The sequence below is a fragment of the Lipophrys pholis genome (genome assembly GCF_963383615.2).
Source record: "Lipophrys pholis genome assembly, chromosome: 5".
NCBI lineage: Eukaryota > Metazoa > Chordata > Actinopteri > Blenniiformes > Blenniidae > Lipophrys > Lipophrys pholis.
The window spans coordinates 20,548,568-20,571,890 of NC_137628.1; the positions used below are offsets into that span (position 1 = coordinate 20,548,568).

At 40.6% G+C, this 23,323-nt stretch overlaps 3 protein-coding genes across 4 annotated transcripts in view; 1 reads left to right on the plus strand and 2 right to left on the minus strand.

The window, feature by feature from the left end:
* Positions 1-987: 987 nt before the first annotated feature.
* Positions 988-4,536, minus strand: tmem134 (transmembrane protein 134). The gene is made up of 8 exons (XM_080463121.1): positions 4,330-4,536; positions 3,748-4,004; positions 3,168-3,235; positions 2,977-3,063; positions 2,813-2,889; positions 2,173-2,217; positions 1,442-1,495; positions 988-1,355 (listed from the first exon to the last, which is right to left on the minus strand). Exons 2-8 carry the CDS (start codon positions 3,958-3,960, stop codon positions 1,273-1,275), a joined length of 627 nt encoding a protein of 208 aa, XP_080319247.1. The 5' UTR covers positions 3,961-4,004; positions 4,330-4,536; the 3' UTR covers positions 988-1,272.
* Positions 4,537-7,183: 2,647 nt separating this feature from the next.
* On the plus strand, positions 7,184-12,216 carry serping1 (serpin peptidase inhibitor, clade G (C1 inhibitor), member 1). Of its 2 annotated transcripts, XM_080463283.1 has the most exons (12): positions 7,184-7,318; positions 7,644-7,691; positions 7,808-7,916; positions 8,006-8,173; positions 8,298-8,320; positions 8,405-8,588; positions 8,778-8,993; positions 9,767-9,910; positions 10,049-10,252; positions 10,327-10,466; positions 11,106-11,328; positions 11,412-12,216. In XM_080463283.1, exons 2-12 carry the CDS (start codon positions 7,644-7,646, stop codon positions 11,669-11,671), a joined length of 1,719 nt encoding a protein of 572 aa, XP_080319409.1. In that variant the 5' UTR covers positions 7,184-7,318; the 3' UTR covers positions 11,672-12,216. The 2 variants fall into 2 exon arrangements, with proteins under 2 accessions (XP_080319409.1, XP_080319408.1); XM_080463282.1 differs by having other exon boundaries at positions 8,298-8,588.
* doc2g (double C2-like domains, gamma) overlaps positions 11,904-23,323 on the minus strand; it is a 36,793-nt gene continuing 25,373 nt past the window's right edge. The window contains exons 9-11 of the mRNA XM_080463284.1: positions 20,485-20,566; positions 20,123-20,219; positions 11,904-14,602 (exon numbers count right to left, since the gene is read on the minus strand). Coding sequence (XP_080319410.1) covers positions 14,463-14,602; positions 20,123-20,219; positions 20,485-20,566 — 319 coding nt within the window. The 3' untranslated portion in view covers positions 11,904-14,462. The remainder of the gene's footprint in view (positions 14,603-20,122; positions 20,220-20,484; positions 20,567-23,323) is intronic.

A 23,323-nucleotide genomic window follows, 5' to 3' on the forward strand; every position in this document is an offset into this window, starting at 1 on the left:
TGAATGCAATTTTAGTTAGTTTAAGTTGCATAAAATAACAAGATGCCATATATGAAGTGTTCAGGATTATTTGTGGTGTAGCATTGTGTATCAGTATCAGAAGTACTTCACTTATCTGTGCGGGAAATTCTTTAAAAGAAGTCAGTAATCTGGATTTCATGTGTAACTGGGTCATTTATTTCATTTTAATAATGTTACTGATTGGCATATAACTCGAGAAACCTCAGTTCAAAACTTGACTAGAGGAACTTTGTGGCTCTACTTGGGTTCATAACAGCCTGTCCCTCAAAACTGATGTCATGTCTCATTGAAAATAATGTAGGGCTCTTTTTATGAAGCTCTGCGCTTCAGTCAAAGAACTATTATATTGAGAGGGGAAAGAAGCTATTTCTCAAAAGGACTAAAGTTTTTTCGTTCAGGGTTGTTCTACTCAGCCACTACATGGGGCAGCTTGACACCTACTCAGCACTGAGCGAGAGAGACAGAGAGAGAGAACAGCAACAGCACATCTTATTGTGTATAAAGGCCTAAACTGAAGCACATACCAAAATAAACCTTTCATTAAATCTCTAAAAGGCAAACCAAAATCATGTTACATAAACATATTCTCTATTGAAAATTGTTTATAAATGTAATACAGAATATGGAATAAATTGAGTTATTAGATAACAGTTGGACACCCACTCAGCTCACAGGGTGAATGAGAAGAGTTTGGAGGACTTGTGTTTACTGAAAGACTTTTAACAGGTTTGATGAAAGTTTGTTCTTCATTCATTTGTGAACTTCAGAACTATCCTTCATTTTCTCAAAGTGACTCATTCAGTACATTATTAAAACTCAAGGATATTGTGTTTAGTCATTCAGTAGTAGATCATTATGCATTTCAACTTCAGCATTGTGAAGAGCTCTTTTCACGAGATTGGACTTACTAATATTGTAAACAATCCACATTTTTCCCAAAACATAAATTAACAAACAAACAGAGACTAAAATATATAAAACTTTATTGTAGTTTCACAGTCATTATTCATACAACATGACAAACACAGGTAAGACCCATCTCTTCTCGTGTCTCGACGTGCAGCAACGTCAAGTTCATGTAGTGGAATCATAGTCTCAACACTGAGTGGTAGAAGTAACAGTGGTCATTACAATGACAAGAAATAAAACAACAACAATGGAACAATAAGCTTTTTACTACTCCTGACAAAAACTGTTCATTTAACATAGCGAACACGGAAATGTAGTGGGAAACTAGTGTCTCGTGAAATGTCACTTCTCAAAATAAGGCAGGTAGAACAACTTGAAGCCTCTTCTGCCGTGGACGGCACAGCTGATGTAGATCACATGATACACTGAAGGAAACAGGGATGACACAGTCAGTGTTGCTGTGGACAAGTTAAAAACAAAGACTCTGATAGGTGGGAAAAATATGAATTACCGCCAGGGATGAAGAGGAGAAATCCAGGTACAAAGAAGATAGCACTTGAAACCCCTGTAGGGGCAAATTCTTTAGTTACAGCCCAGCAAAAAGACAAAACCACCAATACCAATACACTGTACACAACAGTCCATAATTATTTTTTTAAAGGTGTGTACAATGTCAAAGAAAAAGATTGTTACAGAAAACAACGTGAGGAAAAGATTACTTAAAAAACAAACTACAATTTGACTTTCATTATTCAGAGAAGACAGATAAGGGTGGGATTAAGTAGCATGCTCAGCAGCAGTTATTATATAGGTAATATTTCTGAGGACTTTATGTTCGTTTGGGCACATGGCAAGAATATTAGAGAAATTAGTTTTTTCATCAGATTTTATGACTGAATTCAAAGTCACACCTGCTCCTCAAACTGCTAAAGAAATGCTGCCTCATTTGCACCAGATGACATTTACTCATCGGTGCTATAATCTCTCCTTTGAGCGTATTTGCTGCTTGACTTTTGTCTCTGTCTGAATCTGCTGTTCAGAGAAACCAGAAATGACCGATTAAAAGTCTCTAACCACTTATTTTATGGTTTATTTTTCTCCAACTTCCCATGTTTTGTGATGGAAATGTGTTGTAAACAGCATATTTTTGAGAAGCTCTATTTTGCACGGATGGACATTTCTTTAATCATTTTCCACGTCCAGAACATTAAATTATGAGGCTTATACATTTTTCATGCTTACCTGCATTTGGATTTAGTTGTATGACAACACCTGTAAAAATAAGAGCTAAAGAGAAACAACACAACCACCAATGAGAAGTCAGCAGATACATGAATTACTTGAAAAGGGTCTTTTCCCCCTTTATCAGTGAATCTGTGTCAGGCCCCCAAAAATGATTAAATCTGTTTTAATAACTGAAATTACCACTTAAGCTGACATACTGTAACTAATAGCATTTAAACTATCGGAACTAGATTAAGAGAATCACCTGAGAGGCTCTTCTTGATTCAGAAGCACAATTAGGCTGTAGTTATTCAATTGTACCTTTGTGTGTTCATTCCAAATGAAATGATGAATCTAAATAATTAAATGAAGGGGGTTGCTGGAGTCAAATAGCAATCTGAGAAGCGTGGCTGACGTATTCCTCCACTAATTCCTGGAGCTCGCCCACAGGATACTGCACCGTTTTCAGTCAAGCTGGAAGACCTGCGTCACCTCTAACCAGGTGGCCCCGTGCCAACATAATGTCTCCTCTGTTAGCAGTGTCTGTTGTTCCTTTCACTCAGCTCACTTCAACTAACTCAAACGCAGAGCAGCACTGACTGCACTCCGAGCTCCTCAGCCTATTCTGGGCTGGAGTGTTTGTTTTTTTAATACTCACCAACTCCAGTGATAAGGAGGAGGAATGAAGCAAGAACAACTCTTCTGTTTTTCTTCACCAGTGGATGGGACACCCACCTAGGAGGCATGTGATTTTAAAGGACCTGTCTGCGACTGTCTCTTTGTGTGAGTGTTGTTGAGTGTGCCTGAGATGTCTGAACTCACCCGCAGCAGTGTGCGGAGAGCTGCGTGACAGAACTGAGGGTGCTGAAGGACCACTGAGAGCTGCAGTAAGACAGGTTGGCAGGGTCACTGTGGAGCGAGCAAAGAGACAAGACTTAATCTCACATTCACAGCAGGCAGAAATAGAGGAAGAGAATTAAAATCGCCTCAAGGCTACTGCTCTGAGAGCCCACCTGATTTTGAAGAAGTTGTTGAAAGTGGAGTTTGCATTACTGCCAAGGGCGTCTTCATTTTCCAGATTCTAGAAAAACAGCAGATTATAATGGAAAACAACGTAAATCAAGCTAGAAAGACACTCGCATATTCTTCATTTAATAAAAAATAAAAATGGGGGCGGCACGGAGGCGCAGTGGTTTGGCGTTATCGCCTCATAGTTAGAAGGGTGTGGGTTCATATTCCACCCGGGGCCTTTCTGTGTGGAGTTTGCATGTTCTGCACGTGTGCATGGGTTTGTTTCCTCCAGATACTCCAGTGTCCTCCCAAAGTCCAAAAACATGCATGTGAGGTTAATTAGCGACTCGAAATTGAGCCAAGGTGTGAATGAGAATGTGGGTGGTTGTTTATTTCTGTGTTTGCCCAGTGATGGACTGGCTCCAGAAACCCTGAACAGGATAACGCGGCATAGAAGATGGATGGATGGATGGATATTTAGACTGCGACCAAACTGTGAATTTTTAATAGTCAAGCAAACCATATTGGGTTATTACCCCCCCCCCCCCCCCCGCAGCTCGTGGTCAGCTGGCGCTAGTGTACCTGATACTTCAGGTTACTGTGGTCCGGGGAGCCGACGACGGCGGGGGATGGATGAGTCTGAGGTTTGGAGAAAGTCAGGGGGCCAAAAGTCATCTCCCCTCCGTCTCTGTCCTTATCTCTGGCCACCCATCCTTCCGTGTCTCCATTGGACACAGCCCCCTCCTCATCTCCATCCAGCACGAAGGCATCATCAATTGTGAACTGAGTTGCCATGGTAACCACCTCTCACACCCTCAGGTCCACAGGTTAGATGCTCACTGAGGTGGAAAAACAAAAAATAGTCCCAAGACATCATATGTTTTGTGTTGTGAACAAGCAATGTTTATATAGCGAACAAAAAAACAACAACGTCATTTCAAAGTGTGCCTTTTTTTTTTTTACTCGGTTCTCTTTCTTTAAAATGTTTTGAGGCGCACACAGACTGCCTTCTTTACCACTTTCCTGTAAATTGAACAGGCTAATAAGGAGATAAAGCGAGAGAGCGGCTCAATCCGGAGCGGAACAGCAGCAGCAGCTCCCCTTGTTGATGTGTGTCGTTGCTCCGGCCATTGTTTGTCCTCTTTCCGCTCAGAGAAAACTTACTGTCTTCAACTTAATCTGTTCTTCTCCAGAGGCCACAGTCCGCTTCACGGTACTTCGCGGTGGGTCACATATTTGTCCACTCTGTCGTAGACCTACACGAAGCCTCCCGGAAGGTTTTAGTTTAAATTTGAGGTGAGAAAAAGTTTGAAGCAAAACTTTGGACCTCTTTTTTTTTTTTTTCCTAACTCGAGTCACTCGATTAAACAGGCTGATTCCGCCCAGCGCTCCCTTCGTCTTTCAGTCCGGTTAACAGAGTGCCGATCTATCGATCGACTCACTCGCTTCGATTATCGAGAGAGGCTTTAATCGGACAAACAACATCAATATAACACCATAGAATAGTTTAATCGGGCAAACAACAGCAATATAGATATAGATGTTTACTTTAACCAAAGTAAAAGTAATAAAAAAGGAGCATTCATATGTTATTATCAGAATTAAACATTGTGGAAAGTTAAATTAACAGGATGGTATTATTTGTTGGTGTTAAAACATAATTGCAATTCTTGTGGTTTCACTAACGGAGACCCAGTCATGACTTCTGAAATAAACCTTTAAATTGTGGCCAGAAATTCATATTTCGTGGCCACAAAACAATAATTTGTGGGAACAATTTAAAGTTTTGTTTCAGATGTCATGACCAGGGCTCTGTTTTTACCGAAGCTATGCTGAAATTTAAATAGAAGTATAAATAATAAAATGGACAGCTTTGATTTGAAACAGGCGTCATGTTTATTGCATTTTCATCATGTTGACAAAGTTGATTGTTTCTCCCTCAGTTGACTGGATCATAATTCCGTAAATTCCAACTTATATCACACAATTGTCAGGATGTGTTGTTATCAGTTACAAAGCCTAAAACGATAACATCAAACATAAAGAAAATTAGTAATACATATTATTAAATTTTTTTAGCTGCCAAATCAAATAAAAAAGCCTTTCTGCAAACTACAAACTAATCGATTTTGAAGGCTCATTAATGTAAAATGAACTTGAATGAAACTGTTCCAAACCCCAGGAAGCAACTAAGCACAACTGTTGCTTTTACAATTTAACACTTTCACATAGAAAGGTTATCACATATCAAAATGACAAGCTCCTAAAGTGCCCAGGGCTCATGGCTTGCTAAAATTTGGACTCCATCATGGCTGCCACCACTAGAGAATATACACACCAGGTAGCCACTTGACAATAATTGTAATTTTCAAAATATCATTCTGAGTTGAAGGCATTATTGCAATTTTTCTAGTACGCAGATAAAGAAAAATAGTTTAACCATGCTTGTGTGTGTAAATCAACTTTTGAACAATATAAACTCCCTCAGATAATAAACCAGATTATAGGAGCATTTTACAGTTGCCAAAATTGAGTTTCAAATTAAAATGTGACTATTTTCTGTGAAGATGTGTGTCTTTACATTCAGCCATATCAAATATGATATTGAGAGGAAAGAAAATAGCACCCTGGTGCATCAAACCTTTTTCATTTAAATCAGGTGTGTTGGAGCAGGATGACCCAGTCAGTGAATTCTCAGAACCAGAGAGAAAAGTACTTGCTCACTTGTACGTTTAGTTCTTGATGACTCATTTGAAAAAGGAAAATGTGAATGTAGTTTTTGTTATTTCGATGGCATGGTTATATTATTAGAAGTTGAAGTCATGTGTCTTGTGCTGTGGGAGAAAAAACAAAAACCTAATCAGAAATGGTCTGTGGGAACCAATTGAGCTCTTCGATAAACATACATTACTAAACAAAAAACACTAAATGAATCAGTATATTGAGTTCTAAACCTTAGGTTATGCATATTCAGAGCCACAACTCAACAAAATCATACCCTCTAAAATTCAACTGAGACAGTTGTTTAGTTTACATATCACAAATGTGTTTGATGACCATGAGCATATTGAGTTTCTCGTTCTAATATATGTTGTATGATCACATAATTGGAAGGGATTCAATCTACCTAATCCGAATAAATACAAATGAGTGGCATAATCAAATTACATTTAACTCAACAAATTATCTTTTGAGTGTATAAAATCAATGAAAAATGTTTGAAAATATTTCTATCATGTTTAATCAAGAAAAGAAGTACTTTTTACTTTTGGCAATTTCTTTCCACATGCAGGAGTTTCAACGGAGTGTAGTTCATGTTAAAAATGAAATGTTTCATCAAAAAATGCAGCTGACATTTCATCAATAAATAATTAATTAATTAATCGAGACTATACTTCTGGTTTTGTTTTAAATGAAAAATGTTCACCCTGCATCCCAATGGAAACAAATAAGGACCAGTCAATATATTGTTTGTTCATTTATGGTGTCACTTTCAGTGAGTGCGCTTTGATATTGGCAAAGACGATACAAACATTCCAATTACAAAAAAAAAAGACGATACAAAAATTCTCTCAAGAATGAAGACAGTTTTACAGTTTGAAAGCATAAAGTAGCAAAAAAAAAAAAAAAAGTGCTTTGAAACTTACTGGTAAATTAATTTTGTAATGCAACTCCAGTGCAGTACTTTTGACGTAATCCTGCTAATCAGACATACAAACAGATAAACATACACAGATGATTTCATTATGTAATTGGTGGACGTAATAAATTTCACTGATACCTTTAGTTATGCACTATGGGTAGACTCAGATGAGACAACACGGTTGCATGGACCCTGCTCTTATTTTTCCTCCACTCCATTAACTGTGTTTCGCTTGTCTCATGGCATTAAATGTTGTATTTTATCTTCCCAAAGCAAATAGAAAGGGTGTAACTGCTCGGCATCTGTTGGCAACATGTGAAACCATGTGATTTCCAGCAAGTCAGAAGACCTGCAATATGCAAACAAACATCTCTAAATCAACAATCACAGATAGAGAACGGTGACTGGAGAGTTGGATCTAGCAGATGAAGAGAAAAGTGGGCGCATGTGGAAGAAACGTTCGCCATAAAAAGTACCAGTACTGACTTCGGACAACTGGAAATTTAAGAGGTGTGAGTTATGGGATGGTTTTTGTTTCCCCCACTTATTTTACGAAATGATTACCGAAATGAAGCAATATAACTTTATGTATGTTTAAAATTTTCTTTACACATGTTTATACTGTTTAAGCTTGTTGTGTTTATTCAATAAGAAGAAACCACAGCAGCAAATGTGTTTATTGCAAACGGTGTCTTGTGGGAAGAGCAGAAACTTTAAAACGTTTTGATAACAGGACATCTTATTATCTCAAGGGTTGCGTCACATATTGATTTTTCCCTCCAGCTGGTTATAATTATTTATTTTCAAATGCGCTCGTTTCCTTTTCTTTTTGCAGATGAAGCTACGGGTCATCATTTTCCTTCTGCTGCAGCTCATTTTTGAGGTAAAACGACGGGATTTAAGATGACGTCTTTATATCTCAGCATAGCGTTATATCTTTTCAAAGTGTGGGAGAAACTTTTCCTGGATGTTTGATGTTTGACTCTTTTTGGTGATCAGCTGTCCACATGCTCACGTCTCCGGGTGATCTCTGGGTCGACTCTGGAGCTTCCCTGTCTGTCTTTTCAAAGTGCCATCGCGGGAGTGGACATTACCTGGAGCTTCAATGGTTCTTATGTCTTTTTAATGACTCACCAATAATGTAAACGTCCACAGTTATATGCACATATATGAAAAGATATGTATTTTTCATTGCAGGTGACGCTATAGATCCTAACAAGAAGTCGTCCAGCTCTGTGAGAGTCATCAAGGATGGCTTGTTCCTCTCTATCTCCCCTGTGACTCCTGCCAACGAGGGCAGCTATGTATGTTTGGCAAAGGACGACAACACTGAGATGATAAGGACACACAACATCACGGTTGATGGTGAGACTCCTCAATTTCATTGGACATGCATCCCACCAGTTTTTCCCAGATTTATCCTCTTCTACGTTTGCATGTATTTAGAATTCAATTAAGATTTCAAATTTTTCTTGGTTTCTTTATACAGCATCTCATTTCATTACCATAAAGGTAACTGAAGGCTCCACCTTTGCCCTCCCGTGTCATTTACCACCCTCCAGAGAAGTGAGCGCCAATGCTTTGTGGTTCAAAGAGACAGATGATGGTGAGAGAATAAAGTTGAATCTTGAGGATGAAAAGAAGAGACTGGAGCAACTTTTCCCACTGGACCAGGATCAGTCTATCCTCCTCACACAAGTGGTCAAGGAGGATGCTGGATTGTACCATTGTGACTCTCCTGAAGGGACCAAACTCGCCACATTATACATTATTGTTAAAGGTAGGTCTGTCTGACAAAACTCCTCATTTTGCTCATTTGTTGAAAACCTTCCAACCGTTTTCTGTCATGCTATTGCTGACGTTTATACTGAAGGAACACTTTTATCGAAGCAAATAAAGTTAAGACACTGACATATCAGTGGCACATCCATTTTGCATAACACTAACGATTATTTTAACTTTATTTCAGACGCCCCCACCCTTCCCTCTCACTCATGTGAAGGCTTCACCTCAGCTTGGGAAGAATGTCAGGATGAGAATAGTCGCACGGCGGGGCTCGTTTTACAGGAGTCCATGACTGAGTTTTCTCTGAAGCTGTTTACTTACCTGAGACAAATATATCCCTCAACCAATCTGCTCTTTTCTCCCGTCAGCATCAGCAGCGTGCTCACACATTTACTCCTAGGTATGAAATGAAATCAACACTTTCCATTTTTGTTCAATCTTAAGTGTGGAGCCAATTTGCATGATATTCTGTCTTGATAAAAGTTATTTAGCTATTGTAGAGATTTACTGTCGTTTAAAAAGTATTAAAAACACATCAGTGATGGACAAAGCTGCAAAGCTGACGTTTCTTTTGCAACATGGAAAATCTACATTATTTTCAATGGAATGCACGTACCATACGACCGTCTCCTGTGAGATCCGCAGCCACCAAGAATAATTTTCACTCAAAGTGACATAATCTTCAGTTAAATGAAACATTTACCTGTGGTCAAGCATTGTAGGCAGGCTGAAGATTGGACAACATCAAGATTTTTCTCACATAAAAGAAAACACCAACTTTATTCTTTAAAAGAATCACCTGAGACTTAACAAGTGGTGCATCATTAACAAGGGTTTTAGTATTTAGGTTTCGGTTTAGCTTTGTGTTTGAAACAATTTTATTAAATGTGACCCTGCTGCACTGAACAAAGTTGATTTAACAACTTTATTCGGCAACTTTTCTTGTTTGTACAACTAGATTATATAAGTTCATATTAACAGAAGTAGGTACAGTTCATCTTTAGAACGAAACAACTTGTTCTTCTTCTTCATTCATTTAAAAAAAATTTTTTTTACATTGCATGAGTTTTTTGCTATTTGTAGTGAATGTCAGACGAACATTGCAGCTTCCTGTATCACTGTAAAGTACATTTCCATCTGTTACACGTCTCCTTTTTTGCTTTGTACCTTCAGGAGCAAGAAATGACACTCGCAGAGCCCTTGAGAGAGCCGTCTGTGTGCCTAATGACTTCCACTGCCTTCACTTCCAGATGAAGAGGCTGAGAGAGAAGTTGTCCAGTTCCTTGCAGATGGCCTCTCAGATCTATTATAACCCACGTAAGGCCATCGCGTTGTGAAGTGCACACAATAACCCGTACAGAAGGACGAATGGCGTCATCAGGAAGAGCAATGCAGGAAATTGTTGTGCAAGATAAAGTGACTTCTATTTCTTCCAATTTTCATCTTTCCTTTCAGAAATGAATCTGAGCGAGTCCTTTACAAACCAGTCCATTCAGTTCTATGACTCGGAGCCCACCAAGCTGCTGGAGACCAGCGAGGAGAGCGCACAGATGATCAACACCTGGGTGGCGAATAAAACCCAGAATAAAATCACACAGCTGGTTGACTCCGTGTCACCCAATGCACAGCTCATCCTGCTCAATGCCGTCTCCTTTAGTGGTTGGTAAAGTGTGCTTGTGAAAGAGTGTGTGCGTGTCATGTACAGGATATTTACAACTCTTGTCTGCGTGCAGGTCAGTGGAAGAGCAAGTTTCACCTGAAGCCAAAGAAAAGACATTTCACCAAACTGAATGGCGATCTGGTCATGGTTCCTGCCCTCTATCACGAGACATACATATTGCCCATGATGTACTCTGTCAATCTGAAGGCAGAGGTGAGAAGCCGCTTACAGCGACTAAACCTGATCATTATTTATGACATAATTACACAGCAACCTGCCAAGAGGGTCTGCAGCCTACTCGTTCAATGAGACACAAGCACCTTTGTATTGTCCTAATGACCCAACATGCATGTTGGGGGAAGCTACAACACCTGGAGGAAACACAGATGAGCACAGGGAAAACATGCAAGCTCCACACAGAAAGACCTAAACCAAAAGGCTGTATGCTGTCAAGAAAAAAATAACTGATCACTGTTCTATCATCGTGCCACCCTGGAATTGTTGTTTTTGTCATAAAGATGTTGTAGTAAAAAAAAGAATCCCACTAAAGTCTCTGCATGAGATTTTGAAAAAAAAAAGTACTTCATGGTATCTGAACTCAGTTTGTGGTATTTCTGGCCGACAATTTTACTACTTACTACTTCTCGGCAATTGATCATTTTGGAGAGTCAAATAAATCATAATTCTTTAGAAGCTCAGTCACATTAAAATTAATGTCATAGTGATGCAGTCACTTCTATCCGCACACACGTTTTCTTAGTTTTGCGCGATGGATTCATGTTGTCAATAGCAGCTGGATTTAGTTTCATTTTTTATTTATTTTTTGGCTTTTTTATTTATTTTTGCCATCAGGTGGCGAGGTTCGCTCTGACTGGTGACAGCAGTCTGTATATCCTGCTGCCTCGCTCCAGCAAGGCGTCTGACCTGCAGCAGATGGAGGAGAAGATGACAGACACAGCTGTGCGTCAAATGATAGAACAACTGGAGGCAGCGGCTTCTCAGTACACGGAGGTCACCCTGCCCCAGATCACGCTTGATGTTAAGCCAGACATGAACATCCTCATTAAGAAATTAGGTTTGTTCTTCATCAGTTATTTTTCTGTCACTTTCAAATTGTGTTAGTTTCCCCATTACTCTCTTAACTTTTCCCCCAAACAGGACTGACCTCACTTTTCGAGGGTGCCAACCTGTGTGGACTCTACGCCGAGGAGGAGCTGGTGCTGGATGAGGCCAGACACAGAGCTTTCCTTTCTCTGACTGAACAAGGAGTCGAAGCCGGTGCCGTCACCTCTATGTCGTTCTCTCGCACGTCCCCCACTTTCAGTGCCCTGCGGCCTTTCGTCATGCTGCTTTGGAGTGATCAGGCCAACGTGCCACTCTTCATTGGCAGAGTCACTGACCCATCAAAAAAGGAGTGAGTGTGTAGAGGACCGAAAACATGCGTGGTTAATAATTAGACCAGTTTTCAGATGAAACGGGATAAATAATGCAAGTTCAGTATCAGTCCTTCTTCAAATGTGTTATGGCTTTTACTAAAACATGCACTCAATAAATAAACACATATTCATACAACATAATATGGTGTTTGTCCCCTTTACTTTTTTTTTTTAGATTATCAGATTATACATCATTCAAAGGAGGACAAACCACCACTGAAACAGTTTTGATTTATTTTGCGAAGTAGTTACACAAACCCACCACAAGATGGCAGCCATACTGTGTGATTGACATTGACAGTGACTACACAGAGACTGCGATAGTGAATTCCCCACCTCATTCCCATCTCAGCCCTCCTGCATCATTACCACTGGTATCAATTTAAGGAAGACAAGTGTCAAAGTCTGTGACAGTAAAGGTTTTTGTTCATTAAAGCAAATGCTCGGCTTGGTTAAAAGCGAAGCAACTGAGCAAAAGATACCCTGAATCATCGTATTCACAAACAAATAACACACTGATGTAGGAGACCGAGTGGATGGCGTCGACTGTAAACACATCAGCATTCAGAATGATCAGCTAAGGTTGCTCTCTATTTTACAAGCCCATGGTGATTGCTAAACATGCAGCGGTAGTGCAGAGAAAATGATTACATAAGCAGAGCGGCGGTCAATAGACAGTCAGAAAAGTCTGTGACTGTAAACAAAACCAATACATCCAGAAAATAGAATAAACATCCATCCGGCCAGAAATGTGAACTCCATTTAATCACTGTCGCCCAGCCCCGCTAACAAAGCACTGAGTATTCCCAGAATTGTATCCGTCATGCCTGGATATCATGATAATGTTGTCTTGGTTTGATTATCTCACTACTGACGTGCCGAGAGTTCTGATGTGCATAGAGAAAGTGCAGAATAAACCCGCCATCACTCCCCAACCCTTTTGTTGAAGATTTTGCCAAGAATGTGGTTTCACTTTTGAAGTCTAAGCTTTTATAATGCCCACGCCTTTTTTCTTTTTCCCTAAATCTGAACCTAATACACCACTGTAAAATCCATTTTTGTGCCGTCGACAATCAGACATTCACAAGGTTGGTGAAGGACACCAAGAATATGAGCAGCCAGATCGATTCAACAGTTAGAAAACTCCCGGAGGCCACTGACTGACTGCGGGTGTGCTTTCGTGAACAAGTGTATGGCCAGATCTGCCACGGCTGATGAACCGGGGGGGGGGACATTTGATATGGGAGGCAGGGGAGTCATACAATTCAGCAACACATTTTCAGACTCCATCAATATGCAGAAATGTGCACGGAGAAGCATTACACATGTAGGATGATAAGTGTGCAGTCTAGTGTAGTGTTTTCTTATCTTGGACCCTTGTGTATGAAATCCAACCATCCTTTTTTTCCCAGATGAGTTTCCATGCATGGTGTAATCCCTTTTCACTACCTGAGATTAAATTGTAACGGGGGGATTCCATTGTCTGCATTTCCACTGTAGAAACCATTGATCTTGTGTTTGATGGACACGGACATGGGATTAATGGTAGTGTGGTGGCAAGAGGATGAAATGTATACTTAATAAGTTAGAACTAACGGGATGCACTGATCAAATCAATGGCTTCATGTGATGGTTGTGGAATTTTAGATTTTCTTCTCTCTATCTTTGGTCACTAAATCTTGACAAGGAGTGTGTCATGGGGTCCATAAAAATGGGTTCGGGGCAATTCTTCATGCAGAAAGTTGCTCTTTTACAGTTGGGTAATGAGAGTGAGGAGGGATGACAGTTTGCTCGGAACACTCATGCCACTGAGGCCATCGATGGAAGCTGAGGAGTTCACTCTTACGCACGGTTTTTTTTTTTTTTTCTTTGTCCATTTTGTGAATACTTCTTCACACCTCTGTGCTTCTGCAGTCGGATTGAGACACTTCAAAAGGGCCTGAGGCGAAAACAGATAAATGTACACTGCACAGACAGAGAATGTAGGCACTCATAATCTCATAGCCCTCATGCACACACAAACACACATGTATGCCGACACCGGACTGTCCAATATGAAGGTGGATTGATTACCACTGTTACGAAAAGACGTAAGAACAAGAACACTAAAAAGGTAAAGGTACAAATCCACCAGATGGATTCTTTTGTGCTTTATAATATGGTGTCTTGTTTTGCATCAGATCAACAGCCACTAAAATAGAGACTTTCCAAAACTAAGTCCGCCTTTTATATCATTCAAACTCTCGCAACTATGGACCACATTATGAGTCACACGAGTGCACGTATTGTTGGGCACTTTCACGGGATGAACTTTGAGTACGTACATCGGTTCAAATCTCTCAAATTTGAATGAGTATGAGCCACTTCCACAATACAGTAAGGTCTAACGCACAATTTTGAGAGTATTGTTTTGTTACGGCAACACTTTAATGAGGACATTGTCACAATTTTGGTTCACCTTGAAAAGAAATGTAATCAGATTACACCTTATTACCATCACTATTCGTATGAATATCATATACTAATACTTTGTGCTGTGTATTGGCATTATATGACAGATTTTCTTTTAAACATCATCATTATTATTGCATCTTTTTCTCCATTGTTCATATTACTGCTTTACTTGGATTCTGTGAACAATCTCTTACGAGGTTAAATGCGTGTGTGTGTGTGTGTGTGTGTGTGTGTGTGTGTGTGTGTGTGTGTGTTTGTGTGTGTGTGTGGGAGCGGGAGTGGGTGTATATGTGTTTGTATGCATGAATGTCTTTGTAATCTAGTCCGGTTTGTCACTGCTGGGGGCTCCTTGCTGCGTCAGCGTATGCCAGTACTCCACTTTCTTCCCTTTGTTTTTGAGACAATCGAACCAGTGTCTGAGTCTCTGTCCGCTTGCATTGATGCCAAGCTCCACGCCGCCTGCCAGCAGAGAGGAGAAACAGAAGCACAGTCAAGAGATGGAAACCATTCACCGCTCACGGGGAGTTTTAAAAACGTGTCTATCAATTTGGATGAAAATACGACGTGAATCAACGGAAGAGATCTTTAAATCTGAATCAATGTGTGGTGTGACATCTCTTTTGTCTCTCAAGCATCATAATTGCTGTGCAGCTTTCTTTTTTTACCTGGCTAAAACTTTATTACCCAGCGCTGAATGTTGAAGCAATGTCTGGAGGCAGGCCATCTTTCATCATTGTTGCATTAAGTATTATTTTGGCTACACCTAAAATGTCAGTGCAGTCATGCAAGTGTTCTAACTGTGGGAGGATGTTGGCTGCAGCAGCTTGATCCAGCATCTACTTCACCTACCAATCCTCCTCAAACAGTTTGCTGTCTCGCTGTGCCTTCCTCCCACAAAGTGATTTTTATTTTATTTTTTTCCCCTGAATGTCAGCATCTGCATAACGGCTCAGCGTCTTTGTTTATACTAAGTGCAAAAGAACAATGAGATGAAGAAAAAAAAAATGAATTGATTTGATCACAAGCCACGCTGGGGGAGAGAGTTGAGGACTGCCACCCACACGTTGCCTGGCAGTGGCAATTTTATGCCAGATAGTTTTACTAAGTCATAACAGATACAACCAAGATCCACAGAATTCTCTGTTACTGGCACCTCGTCCACTTTAAGCTGCATTTTCTTGCACCCTGATGTTGTTTTTCTGTTTGTTACAACACTTAGCATTTAAAAGTCAGTAATAGAGCAGGTTTTCAGTGTGACGACATTCAGTGTGTGTGTGTGTGTGTGCGTGCGTGCGTGCGTGCGTGCGTGCGTGCGTGTGTGTGTGTGTGTTTATGCACCTGAAAATATGATTCATGTGTTTGTAATGGTCCAATCATGTCCAACTGAGAAGCATTACAATGATTCTTCAGGCAACAAATCAAACACGGTTTCAATCAGAGGGTCATCAGCTGGGTGAGACAGGGATTCGGTTGCAATCTGCAAACTCTGCAAATTCACTTCTAGATGAATTCGAATGTTACTACCTGAACTGCATCGGTATCCAATCAACCACAGAAGTTATTTGTGAAATTAGGATGAATGTTCTGTGGAGTACAGACTAAATCTGTTCAGTGCCTCTTTGTCATCATTATTGGACTTTTCTCTTGACATGCTGGTTGAATATAGGAACAAACGGTGGCGATAACCTGTGACATTCAATATGTTTACGTGCTTCTCTAAAATATCTGCGGGTGAAAGGCCACTGTGATTTCATCTAATCCAAAATGGCTGTGAAAAACTGTAGAAATTCTCAGCTATTTTATACGGAGAGGTTTAGATATTTCAATGCAGCTATAAGTCTGAAAAACAGCTTGTAATTATGGTTATTGCATGCACTGCAATGGAGTGGATATGAAAAGTTACATTAAAAGAACATGTACATGACAAGCAAACCTCCAACACTGACGGCATAAGATAAAAAAAAAAAAAAAAAAAAGCATTTTCTTTTCTTTTTAAAATCTAATATTTCATTATATGTAATTGAGCTCAAGCATGGGTGTACTGTATTTAACAATCGCGCCAGTGAAGATGATGATTATTATTATGTTTGACAGGCAGACAGACGTGAGGGCAGAGAAGGAAATAAACACATTTGAGACACATTCCTCAGGGCAAGAGACAGAATCTGATATGGTTGAGGAATTAAATGAGAAGAAAAATTTGAATGTAAATGATCATTTGAGGGCGCACTGACGATGACACGCTGAATATGCTGGTAGCAGGGCGCAAATGTGCAGAGGAACAGGAAATGAGTCAGGTGAGAGTGAGTCGGGGTGATGGAGGCGTCGGTGAAGAGGCAAGACGGAGAAGCGAAGGCAGTCGTCACACTGAGGTTATTACACAGCCATTCCCTTTGCTGTGATTGCATGGTTAATGGAGCGTGACGTTTTAAACTTGGTATTTTGGCGACGGCGCCTTAGAAAAGGACAGCCGCAAGCAAACAAGGCGCGATTGTTGATGTGCGACCTGTGCGAGCTCTGCAACTGAACCCTGCCTGAGATGCTGCCGCCGCCACAGGACGGACCCGGGTGGCTTCCGTCTCATGGGTTTCATGGCTTACATCCCTCCTCACTTTCTCCCCCAAAGACAGATAACCTGTGGATGAGGTCTGGCTCTGTGGACAGAGCTTCGACAGGATAAAAATCACGTACAGCACTTTGTCACCTCCCACCACCTCTGAACAGAGATCAATGGAGTGTTGCCCGAACCTGCGGGCTGCTGGTGACAAACGAATGGTCCTTCATCCTGACGCTGGATGGGAGACAGGGGGAGCGACGAGGAACCAGCGATGACTCAGATAGAGTCAGGGCCGACACACACAGGCCGGTGAGCAGAGGTGTGCACTGACATAGGTTCAACGTTCTTCCACGTTGTGCCTTTTTTTCTCTCTTTTAGACAAAATCCTGCCCCTTCTCACATCGGTCTCTTTCAGACCAGCGAGTGGTGAACCGAAGCTGAAAGTCTGAGGGAGTCGGTGTGTGTCAAACAAAGTTCTTGCTGAATCATCATGCCGCATCTAAATCTTTCTTCCTCAACTTTTGAGGGGCTGCTGCTGTTTTCAGACCAACAGATCAAAGGGTTCCTCATTGACATACAGGGAAAACTTTTCTCTAACTCAGTCTTTCAATGATTGGCATGATTCTTTCTGACATTTAGAGTGGGTGATCTTAACCCACAGAAGCACAGTAATCCTTGGGCTTAGTTTGTATATCTATTATCTATCAAATGTTTCAGTGTCATATGTTAATATTGAACTTGGCAAGGTTCAAATAATGAAGGAAATGAAAGCAAACCTTGGGATTTTGATATGGAACCAAAACACATCACACCATCATAAATACAGAAACGTACCAGCTCTCCATTGAGTCTGCTCAGGGCTCAAACTGGGAGCTGTCGTTCACAAATCAATCTGTACCAGAAATACAATTTGTTCCATTCGTGTGCAAAATAGCCTGTTCCCACTCTACTGGACAGGTGATGGGCTTACCCTGTTTTTTTTTCTAATCCCTGCTATAAGGAATCATGTCTTTCCGAGCACAGAAAGTCCACACGTTTTTTTGCAGGCACACACATAAAATCCCAAATCAGATTTCTTGTATGAAATTTCTGACCACAAGTCCCTCCACAGGCTTGTGAAAGCTGGAAAGTCACGAGGAAAAGGCTTTCAGAGACAGGGCTCTCTCAATTGATAGCAACTGAAATGATTTCAGCAGTGAGAAAGGAGGAAATGCAGGGCTGCATTGAAGGCCAGCACACGATGAAGCCACTCGGCTGGAGTGAAATGAACAAAATACAGCCTCTTTTATTCACTTAGAACACTTATCTTAAGGGAGACTTGGCTGCTAAATTACCTGACTTGAAATTAAAAACTGGACATCGTCACATAAACAATAGAGCAATCAATACAACACACCCACAAGAATTCAAATTTTAATAATTAAAGTTTTAACGACTCGGCCTCATCTATGCACATTAAAAATTCTATTAGCAAAGCTTTGAAGTCAACCTGCTTGAATGAAGGATCATCATTGGCAGACAGGAGGAAATTACAGGCAATCATCAAACTACTCCACAACTTGCTCCTTGACCTTTAAATTGTGATTTTTGACTCTTGACCTTATTACAATTGGTGTCTGTTCTGATATCAAGTTGACTTTTTAAGCACCAGTTTGATATCAGTTTCCTGTATTAAACTTGACAAATTCCAAATGAGTGGAATGGAAACATTTGTGGCAGTGAAAAAAAAAAAAAAAGTATACTTCGAGAAGAAATGATGACAAAGGGAATTCGTGGAGAATATAACAAATCATTTCATTAAGCCACGTATGTTAAGAATCAAATACATTATCTCAAGTGGAAAATTTCGTTTGACTTTGCAGGCTCAAGAAAATTCTTTTTCAAAAGCGCATGCTTCGTATCACCTATGGATCCCGACAACAATTGACATCAGTATTTTCAGTTGTGAATACGCAAGAAACATTTAGAGACTGGTATAATTTCTATAGAGATTAAAAAAAGACCTTTTGAAAATAGACCCATTTCAAAATAGGACATCTAGATTTGATTCCCACCTCTCTTGCCCCCTACCCAAACCAAGGTTTGTAACCCCTCCCCAATCTATCTCTCTGTCTATTCTATCCTTTCCTCTCCTCTATCCCCTCCCCCCAACCAGTCAGCAGAAAGCCACCACCTCTAAGTCAGGTTTCTGCAAAGGTTTCTTCCTGTTAGAGGGAGTTTTCCCTTTCCACAGTGGCAAATAAATCTGCTTACTCATGTGGATTCGTTGGGTTTTTCTCTTTTCTCTGTTAAAAGCACCTAGAAATGACTGTGCTGGATATGGTGCTATATAAATAAAGTTGAATTGAATTGAATTGAATTGAATTGAATTGAATTGAATTGAATTGAATTGAATTGAATTGAATTGAATCTCTCCTTGTGTGCCGATCGGGCCCTCAATTTATCCCCTTGATTTATTGTTGCATTTACCTTGAGATTTTGTGTTCATGATTCATTTTTCTCCTCCACATATCTATAAAATCTAAACTTTTACTATCTGACGTATAGTCTGCTAAGCCTATTAGCCACCTTGTTATTGCTCTCGCTCTCTTATAGTAGACGATGGAATTGGGCTCATTTGGCCTTTAAATCAACTTTTTTTTCCATTCCTCCTGGTCTGATCTGTAATTTTTCTTCCAGCCCCAATTAACATAACTGGCAGGCTGCAGTGGCCCTGTAATGATAATGGTCAGGGGAATGGCTGTTATCTGGGGATATATGTTAGACTGATGGCCTTTTCTCCCAGCAGGGCTAATAATTCACCGGGCTTATCTAAACAGCGTGTCTCCCTCCGATCCTCCCACATACACACACACATGCACACACGCACACACGCACGCACACACACACACACACACACACACACACTAGACGAGCGTACAAAGCTTTGATCTGAAGGCCTTCGGGCTCACAGGGTGGTAAATCCATACTCACAGTGCCTCCCCACTAGTTCTCCATCACTCCTTAAGCTCCCATTTGCTCCATCGCCCTGATATACACACAAAACTGAGCCAAAGCTGTTTAAGAGTCTGATGAAGCTGCAGCCATCTGATGTGCCAAAGCTCACAAAGGATGAGGATCCAAAAAAAAATGTCCTCCTTTTTGATTTCCCCTCACCATTTCCTGTTCCTCTCAAACTCTTCTTTGCTCACTCAGTCGTTCTCCCCGAGCCTCATAATTACCCCTCATCTTTCCATGAGTGTGTGCGTGTGTGTTTTCTTTTCTTTTTTTTTTATTTCTCTCCCCACCCACGCTCAGCCTGGTTTTTATGTTTTCTGCAATTGCTCCTCTTTCATCCAAACAGTGTGTTACAGTCTTATTCTTTGCGGTTGCAGCTCACTTCACCACTGCTCCCATATTAACATCAGTGCTTTAGACTCTACCTATGAAGTCGTTGCTCATTCCCAAGTCGTAGTCCCATACGGAGATCTCCAGGGTTTTCTTAGCCAGCTGGTCCAAGGATACTTCATATGAAAACTCCTGAGCAGGTGGTGAACAAAATAGCATGCTTATATCAATGATTCATGAGGAGTGAAAGGCGCTGATTTACTATGGGGTATAAAGACACATACAGTAGGTCGGAGTAGGAGTACATGCAGGTGACACAATATTCTGCAGTTCCTTTATAAAGGAGAGGGTAATTGCTACTCCCGCCGCTGCATGCCATTTTCAAGCTTGGCAGAGGAATCAAAGATGTTGCCAAGTTTTCTCGAGGTCATTTAAAAAAACAGGAGCCAAGATTTACCTCATTGAATTCTGGATTGAGAGTCTTCTTCTTTACTGAAGTCTTGTTCTTGGACTTTTTCCCCATATCTGGTTGTAAGATGCTGACAGAGAGGGAAAAAAAAAGAAGATAAAACTGAATTTTCACTCCGACATTGTGAACTTTTCAAGTCTTATAAAAACTCTGGATAGCAGCTCACTGAGCATTAAATGGAAAGATTGCCAACAAATTTTGAATCCATAAGTAAAATACAATTATGCTTCGGATTTGTTTTAATTAACAAAACAATTTTGGATTAGTTGCGCTGGTAGATGAAGTAGGTACACTCTGTCTCACTCAAGTAATTGAGTGAGGCTTTGGTTTTATATCAGTCAGACAGACATTAGACTGTCAGTGTTTTTATCTCACTCTTGATAAGAACACAAACAGCTGTATATCTCAAAATGGCATACTTAATATTCCGTACAAATTTGGAAGTTGCCTGCAGATAGAAATATACAGATATACAGCAATCCCTGAGCAGCATGGGGCAAATGGGAAAAATCAAATGAAGTTTGGTGAGAAACAGATCTTTGAACTCTCTTTACCTTTGGAGCAGGGCAAGAACGTCACTATGTCTGACGTTCAAACTAATTAATGCGTGACATTTCTTTATCTTTTGCCCTGATGTGAGACTAAAGGTTGCTGAAAAGCAGAAACAAAGATGAGAGTTTGCAAATTTCTTTTTGAGATAATTGTGACCCAGATGTCTTTTAAACAAAGCCAGGGACAGCCAGCAAGTGAAAAAGACAGAGAGAGAGAGAGAGAGAGAGAGAGAGAGAGAGAGAGAGAGAGAGAGAGAGAGAGAGAGAGAGAGAGAGAGAGAGAGAGAGAGAGAGAGAGAGAGAGAGAGAGAGTAGACCACAGCATGATCATAATCATGCCGACGTTGGAGTAGAGGCAACAGAAGGATCACCGGAGGGCAACAAGAGTCATCATCGGCATACATTTCAAGTCAAGATGTTCAGGCGTTGAGATATCTCACTCTTCCACCCCTCCATCAGTGACGAATCCTGGCCTGACAGCTGATGCATGAGATGGGCTTGGGGCTGTCACTGCGGAGCCGGAATCAGGGCGGTTGAAGGATGGAGGGATGAAGGTGGAGACGAAATGGGGAGCCGACGAAAAATTGATAGAAAGCAAGGTGGAGCTGCAAAGACTCGAGTCTCTGGATGTTGGTTGTCAGTGCTGAAAACGCACTGTAATCCTTCAGATGTAATGACGAGTTCCAAGTTAAAGCAAAATCCTACAGAAACCTTTTGGTTGCTCCAAGAAAAGTATTTTCAATGTTTAAACTCAGCACAGAAAGCGCAGCAAGATCAGTTGTAGAGATGTCAGGATGAATTAAAAGGATAATGAGACAAATGGACCTGGCAAATGGCTTATAAACCACTAAAACTGCATTCTCTTCGGCTGTTCATTTTACGGGGGCACTGTAGCCCTGGCTACTTTATCCAGAAGGACTTTAGCCTCCGCTCACAGTGCAAAAACATAAATAGTAGGTGAATTATTGGTAGGTGTGAATCTGTGTCTCTGTGTTTGGGTTTGTTCTGTAGGAGAATGTTGATTTAATCAAGGTGAACTTGGCCTATAACTTAAATCACCAATATATAACCAAGTATTGAAACAAGATGCTTAAAATGCTACTCCATCAAAGTACTAAGAGAAACACTAACAGACAACGAAAGAATCACATTAACACCTACATGCTATTTACAGAGACCAAATAACCCCAAATAAATATTTTTGAGCTTGTGGAGAAAACCTCAGGATGGTAAAGAAATACCTACAACTGCACAGGGAGAACATGCAATCTCTACACAGAAATGGCTCCAAAGCCAATCCATGCTCACTACTATACCGCTCTGCCTCAACTAACTATACTTGTTAAAAACTCTAATTACATAAGACATTAAAATCCCATAGCGCCACCAAATAGTATCTCGCCACCCGTCTCGGGCTCAGCTTAATGGTTATTGCTTGAGATGAGGTCATTTTCATGGGCTACATAATCAGCATTCATCTTCTAGAATGCCTTTATACAACAGCCTGGCTTCTTCCACAAGAAAAGTAAAAAAATAAATAAAAGAAAAATTTAAAAAAGGAGGTATCGATGGGGAGAGTCGGCCAAACAAAGCATGTATTTGACCGGCAGCACGCGAGAGGGTGAGGTGAACGCACCCCGAGGAACCTCTCAGTCAGAGCTGTGCCAAATCACGTTTTTACAGACGGCTCCGGGGCTGCTTTGGACGGGAGAATTCTAATTTCCAAAATAACAAAAACATTGTTCGTAAGCCACATTCATAATTACGGCGGCATAAATAAAAATAATGCCGTACAGCAGCAACCAAACGACCCCTAAATTACCACAGAAAATTCAATGTGAAGAATAATTCATAAGTCGGGTGGCTGGCCGATAGAGATACGGGAGGATTATTCCCCCATTTTTCCAAACTGTCTCCTCCAAAAAAAAAAAAAAAGAAAAGAAAAGTGAGGTTCTTCATTGTGGAACAGTGAATAACGGCAGACTAACTAGAAATTCATGTGCTGCACACTTCTTCAACCTGAGCTCTGTGCCTCCAGCTTGAACTTACTGATAAGGGAGCAACAGCTGCTGTTGACATTGTTGGAGTGCTCTTCATGAGAAAAACTGTTTACCTCACATGGAACGATACGAGCATGAAAGAGTTTATGAGGATTGGATGTAGGATGAGGAAGATCTGCCTAATTAAAAACATACACTGAGACCTAATGCAGCGACACCACTTTCAACACCTAGCTACTGTGATTAAAAGATTTACAGAATACAGTATGGCTGCAG